The 7,398-nt window shown below is 36.0% G+C and overlaps 1 protein-coding gene across 1 annotated transcript in view; it reads right to left on the bottom strand.

The window, feature by feature from the left end:
* Positions 1–7,398, bottom strand: part of CNTN3 (contactin 3 (plasmacytoma associated)) — a 275,838-nt gene that overhangs the window by 164,899 nt on the left and 103,541 nt on the right. Inside the window, exon 4 of the mRNA XM_011995370.1 lies at positions 2,919–3,014. Within this exon, the coding sequence (XP_011850760.1) occupies positions 2,919–3,014 (96 nt within the window). The remainder of the gene's footprint in view (positions 1–2,918; positions 3,015–7,398) is intronic.

Raw genomic sequence — 7,398 nt, 5'->3', positions numbered from 1 at the left:
AACGAGCACCACATTTTTTAGCATCTAAGTCTGCACAATCTGGAACTGAGGGAAGTATGCTTTTGGTCAATGCTATTTGCTCTCCTATGCATGCTCTGGGTTCTTATGGGTTCATGTCTGACATCTGGGAGGATTTCTTCCCACCTTCACCTATTTGACTTCCACTGGCATCTCAACCTAGTGTTTTAAAAATGAAAGGACTCGACTGGGCGCAGTGGCTCACGCCTGTAATCCTAGCACTTTGGGAGGCTGAGGTGGGCGGATCACCTGAGGTCTGGAATTTGAGACCAGCCTGACCAACATGGAGAAACCTTGTCTCTACTAAAAATACAAAATTAGCCAGGTGTGGTGGCACATGCCTGTAATCACATCTACTCTGGAGGCTGAGGCAGGAGAATGGCTTGAACCCGGGAGGTGGAGGTTGCTGTGAGCCGAGATTGCGCCATTGCACTCCTGCCTTGGCAATAAGAGTAAAACTCCATCTCAAAAACAAAAAAAAAAAAATGAAAGGACTACCTTTGAAAGTCACCAAAGGCAGAGAAAAATCAGGATATCATTACTTAGGATAGGTGTGATGGGCTAACAGTTCTCCAATTTTATAACATTTGAATAGATTCATCTTTTGGGACATGCTTCATCCAACAGCTTACTAAGACATGTTCAATGTGTGCATACTTAGCCAACCAAAAAGTTCCTCCTTTCCAATCAGTGAATGTATCTAATCATAATAATACTTAAAGAAAACCACTCAGTTGGAATTTTAAATTGGGTCAACACCTATAAAACTGATCACAACCAAGACTATCCAGCAATTATTTTATGTCCATTTGAGACAATATAAATTTAAATTATTTTGATACTTCCTTCCTAGATGTAGTTTTAGCAATTATTTATTTCTGTCTAATATATCTCCCTCTTTTTTCTCATAATAAAACACTTCCTTTGGAAACTGCTTCTTTCTCATTCCAGTGCTTGCCAGTAGGTGGACTGACTCAAGCCCTCAGCTTCAGGGCTCCCATAAATAGGGCTGATTCTAAAAGAATCAGGAGCCATAGAGAAATAGGGTGTCTGCTTCATTAGGATATTTAGCATTAAGGATCACAGAGCTTAGAGCTGTCAGAGGCCACCTGTGCTCCCACAAGGAATATATACATGGGAATGGAGGCAATATGGAGAGAAGTGGAATCAAGAAATACAGGGAAAAATTGATTGTTTATGAAATTGGTTCAATCCCTGAATCCAACAAATTGGGTTTTCAGGGAGCAGACCTAAATAGAGTTTGGAATAAAAGCTTTTAATCAATGATCAAAACCCATGAAAGGAAAAAAACTAGGATTCAACTGGGAAGAGAAAGAAACTGAACTGTGATGTGGTCCAACAAAGACATGGTCATCCTGACAGGAGCTGTGGATTCAATCAGAAATGACCAATGTTGGTCAGAAATGGCTGACCCTTCATACCCCAGCCTCGCTCAGTCACTAGATGTGGCTTCCTCAAGAGTGGTGTGACTATGGGCAAGTTCTCTCTGCAGCTGGGGCAGACCAGGAAGGAGTGAGAACTGGTGGCCATCCACTAACCCCACACCCCATGGCGAGACAGCATGTCCTTCTCGATGGCATATGTCTTTGTAAAACTACACAGCACTACTCGAAGCCATTTGATCATCCCAGTTATGTGAGCCTGCAAACTCCCAATTTTTTGTCAAGACAGTTTGACTTCAGTACTTTGTTTGCAATCAAGAAGCTCTATGCTTTCCTTCAAAGTTAAAGTTCTTCTGAAACGTCAAGATTCCAGCAATTATGAACACCCTTGAAATAAATTGGAGAATACAATTTAAACCCACAGCAGATCACGTGATGGCTGGCAATCCTATTTGTTAATCAAGTTCCAAGTCTGCAGTCTCCAGATGGTTCACAAATTTCAAGTGGCCAGATCCTGAAGATGGGAGATATCTGTTTTATTGGGCTGAGGGTTTGTGATCAAAACTGACAACTCACTGGGTGGAAAAGACTGTAATTTGTATAGCACAGAACAAATAAATTCCAGCATGTTTTCCTTTGAATAAGTTTCACTATAATGACAAGTAGACTTCTCAGTTTTGCTTCTGGTCAGAAAGATCCACTCTAACTTGTTTATCTCCCAGTAATTGTCATCCTCTCAATAACAAAATGTGTGTTTCTCTGAGAACAGTGATTTATTCATTAATAATGCCCTCTTTGTTCCTGCAAGTGACCAAGTTTGCAAGAGAGAGCACGATAGGAAAATCAAACCAGTACTCTAGGCTCATACTGGAGAGATAATCAAATTATTTTCATATGTGCTGAAGTTCATTTTTATTCTGGGTCACTATCTTGGTAAGGTTCTGAATTTCTAGTAATATTTCAATTTATACCAATATAGCATAAACTTTGCACTTCCAATGCCCCAATGTAAATGATGTGAATATACACACATATCATTTATTTATATATATGTATATATATATAAATACATATATAAAGAGGCTTATTGGCACATATTAACAAGTTTGTGTGTATGTGAGAGAGACAGAGAGAGAGAGAGAGAGAGAGAAAGAGAGGCAGACAAACAGCAAAGATCCAATTTGACATGGCATAAAACTAAAAAGCAAATGATAATGGTGTAATGACAAAGCATTATTTAGCACCATTAGGAAACTGAAGCGAATGTGATCTCTCTTGTCTTTAAAACCCCAAAAGTCAATGAGTCAATTGTTTAGAAACTTCTCTGAATGGATTATTTTTTGTAGAGTTCCTCATATTCCAACTCAGCTGACAGAATCTAATGCCCAGGTTATCAAGTTTCTCAGAGTAATTTACAGATGCAATAACAGTACATGCGCTGCAGGCCTTGCCCTGAACCTTAATAAATATGAAAAGCAGAAACAGAGCCTGACTTACCTCCAGAGTGCGGTGGGGGGCCGCAGAGCAGCACAACTCCCTGGCCTTCACGCACAGACACTGTACTCCTCATTTTGGTTTTAAAATTTTCAAGATCTGATTTGAAAACAAAACAAAACTGAATTTCAGAGAGGCCAATTAAATGACAAATTTTGCACCAAGACCTTCCTTTCTCTTAGAAAACAATTTTATTTTTTGCTTCTTTTCTTTAAAAATTTTTATTTTTATTTACTTAGAATTTCACCCTTTATTTTAGATTCAGGAGGTACAGGTACAGGTTTGTTATGTGGTTATATTGTGTAATGCTGAGGTTTGGGGTATGATTGATCTTATTACCCAGGTAGTGAGTACGGAACCCAGTATGTAGTTTTCTAATCCTTGCCCCTCTCCCTTCCTCCCCACTCTAGTCGTCCCCAGGGTCCACTGTTGCCATCTTTACGGTCATAAGTACCTAATATTTATCTTCCACTTATAAGTAAGAACATACAGTATTTGGGTTTCTGTTCCTGCATGGAAAACAATTTTAAAATCTCTTTCCAAGAACCTAGAGAGAAAATTATTTGCTTTGAGGTAGAAAAGCTGATTTCTTTATTAAAACTTCTAGAAATTCAGCAATACAATAGAAATATATACCCACTGATCCCATGTTGCTGAAATAGTGTCAAAAATGGCATAAACTATCCAAAGGCAAAGTGTATATCAGAATGAACCAACCAGATAATATAATTCAAAAAAGGAAATGAAATATCCTAAATCAAAAATATACATAAATATGACTTTCACATTCACCAGTGATTCACCATGTCATGAATACTTTCAGCTTTAACTTGTAAAAATGACCAACTATTCATGAATTTCCCTCCTAAAATATTCTATCATAAATAGCCTAAAGAGATTTTATTCTACCTATAATTATTTTTATTTACAAAAATATGTGAAAATATTCAGTTTCTGAGTACAAGTCCTATTTTTCCCATATTGTGAAGGGCTCTGTAGAAGGTATATTGTCACTGGAAATTACCAAGTACGTAGAATTCAAAGGATAACAGTAATTCAAATCAGCATATTCCCTTTTATTTATAGCTGCTAAAAATAATTATAAGTATCCAAAGAATTTTTCAAGTGTTTAAAAAAGTTAAAAAAATGGCAATCAAGGGCAAATACTATTTTGATTACCAGCGGTTATTTTTAGAGAACATTTAATTTCTTCCAATGACAATCCAGTACAGCAAATACTGATTCATTCTTTCCAACTTAAATTACAGGAGAGAGAAAATTCTGTTGACTTTGTTTTCAAAAATGCTTTAGTCTATAGGGAAAGAGGAAGAAAGATCTGTTTCTCTAAACTCTGACTTACAAAAAAAAATGCTTGTGAATTACACAGTTAATATACTCGATGGTGTCACTTTCTGTATCAGAACAATTGCACTGTCAATTTCTGAAAGAATATACTGATTTCACGGCTCTTAAGGGCTTATATAAATTGCCTAAGTGGTGTCTATACAGAGTGAAACAGTAGATGTATTTTAGAATACAACTTGGAGAGTTTCAACTTTTCTTTGAAAACTATAAAAAGCAAAATAATTACCTTCAAATTGATAAAACCAGAACCTGTAGACATTTAAGGATATTCTAAGGACTATATAGCAGTATATCAGAGAGAAATAAGAGGGCCTATGTGCCTCATATTATTGTTACTGAAAAGTAGTATTAAATTGCGAAGTTTTAAATATGGAGTAAAGTGATTCAGCAAAACTCTCTTGTGTGTGCCCATAAAGGAGAAAAAAACAGTTGATGGACTTATTTTAACCACAGGCTATCCAGCAGAAATTATACAGTAACATAGTATTGTAAAATCTGTAACTAAAATGCAGCATTCTCAAAACATTGAGCCTCTGGAATGTAACTAACTGAGTTAGAACTGCAAAACTGGACCATCCAAATGTTTCCCAATGGCTAAATGGGGCAGTACATCATATCAGAATGTAGCTCATACATGGAATTTCCAAAGATTATTTTTTGATGATCAAGCATGTATCATCATTGCTGACTTCCTGTCCAATTCCTAGTTATCTTCTGCCATATATTATTTCACGGTGTGGAAGTTTTCTATCACTGATTTTAGCTAGAATATGCAAAAAAGTATAGAATAGTTCTATGGAAACCAGTAATGTCTCCTCCAAAGGTAAAATCTCTTTTGCCTAAGCACAAATATAGCTGGCACAGATCTGCCCATTGGTCTAGATACATGCATTGATACTCTTTCTGCAGTGCATGAGTGCAAGGAATATTGTTCTGGATATCTGATATGGCCAGTTCATAGACATAACATCAGGAAACAAAGAAAAATAACTTAATTGTAATGGCACATTTTAAATGGCACTTTGCTGAAAAGGGGGTAAGTATACAGAGGACTGCATAGTTAATCTGCAGGTGTAACCAAGGCTTTAACAAGCAGAACCCGGCCAAGTAGACAGACAGTAGCAGTAGCAGTCAGAGGGCCAGGGTGGGCATTTTTCTGAGGCAGATGGAGCAACATAGATGTACAAGAACATATATGTTACAGTCAAGGAATAGCAAAACTTTTCTCCTTTTTTGCAACACTAGGAACTATGGGAAAACAGTAGTGTCAATGTCTAATAAGTTTCAGATCATTGAAATATCTAGTGCAAGATTACAAGTGTCACCCAAATGTAAGTCAAGCTATATATAGCTCATTTTTTTGAACTTTAAAAACAAACTAAGATGATACAGAACACCTACAAGTAACTACAGCTAACATCATATTTAATGGTGAAAAACCGAGTGCTTTCCCCTCCAGCATCAGAAATACAAGGGAGTTAAGCAGATCACAGGTTACAATTTGTACATACTAACAATAAACATGTAAAAACTGAAATTAAAAACTCAAAACCACTCACAATTGTTCCAAATAAAATAAAATACTCAGGTAATTTACACATAACAAAACATGCAAAAGATCTGTATACTGAAAATTACAAAATGCTAATGAAAAAGAAAAAAATGGAGAGGCTTAAATAAATGCAGACACATACTATGTACATGGATTGTCAGATTCAACATAATTGCCGTTCTTCCCAAATTAATACACTGTTACATGCTGCAAAACAACATTTCGGTCAATGGTGGACCACATATATGGCCAGATCATATTTACAACAATGGCATCATACCATCATGGCATAGTAGTGAAATATATTACTCCTGTATTTGTGGTGATGGTGTAAAAAACCTACTATGCTTCCAGTCACATAAAAGTTTTGCATATACAATTATGTATACCATATAATACTTGAGAATGATACCAAACAATTGTTAGGGGTTTATGTATTTACTATGCTATAATTTTTTTGTTATTTTAGAATATATTACTTCTACAAATTAAAAAAAAAAGAGGTTAACCATAAAACAGCCTGAGGTAGGTCCTTCAGGAGTTTTTTGCAAGGAGGCATTGTCATTATATGAGATGACAGCTCCATGCATGTTATCGCCCCTGAAGATCTTCCAGTGCGATAAGCTGTGGAGGTGGAAAACAGTGATATTGATGATCCTGACCCTGTGAAGGCCTAGGTTAACATGTGTGTTTTTAAATGTTTTTGGCAAAAACATTTAAAAAGAGAACAAAATTAAAAAGCTTATAGAATAAGTGTATAAGAAAACAGTTTAGTAAAGCTTTACAATGTGTGTTTTAAGCTAAGTGTTATTATGGGTCAAAATTTATAAAACATTAAAAAGTTTATAAATACAAAAGTTACAGTAAGCCAAGAGTAATTTATTACTGAAACATATTTTTATAAATTCAGTGTAGCCTAAGTGTACAGTGTTTATGAAGTCTACAGTAATGTACAGTAATGTCCTAGGCCTTCACATTCACTCACCACTCACTCACCAATTCACCCACAACAGCCTCCAGTTCTGCAAGCTCCATTCATGGTAAGTGTTCAGTATAGATATACCATTTCCTGTCTTTTATATTGTACTGTACCTTTTCTATGCTCAGATATGTTCAGAAACACAAATATTCACCACTATGTCACAGCTGCCTACAGTATTAAGTAAAGTGATCTGCTGTACAGGTTTGTAGCCTAGCAGCAACAGTCTATACTATACAGCCTAGGTATGTAGTAGGTTATGCCATCTGAGTATAGTAAGTACATACTATGATGTTTGATGAAATCACCTAATGATGCATTTCTCAGAACATATCCCTGTCATTAAGTGACACGAGTGTATAAGTTTAATATAATTCTGATCAAAATACCAGCATGGTTTTGGGTTTGTTCTTTCTCTTTTGTAGATAAAGACAAGCTTATTCTAAATTTTATATGCAAAGACACAGGACTTAGAATGCCTAAAACAATCTAGACTAAAAACAAAGCAGGAAGAATCACTCTACCTAATATTGAGGCTTATAATATAGCTACAATGATCAAGATCATGCGGTAGTGGCACAGGGAGA

The sequence above is a fragment of the Mandrillus leucophaeus genome, unplaced genomic scaffold, assembly GCF_000951045.1.
Source record: "Mandrillus leucophaeus isolate KB7577 unplaced genomic scaffold, Mleu.le_1.0 Scaffold485, whole genome shotgun sequence".
Lineage (NCBI taxonomy): Eukaryota > Metazoa > Chordata > Mammalia > Primates > Cercopithecidae > Mandrillus > Mandrillus leucophaeus.
The sequence above is the reverse complement of the archived record's forward strand: the minus strand, read 5'-3'. Positions and strand labels throughout refer to the sequence as shown.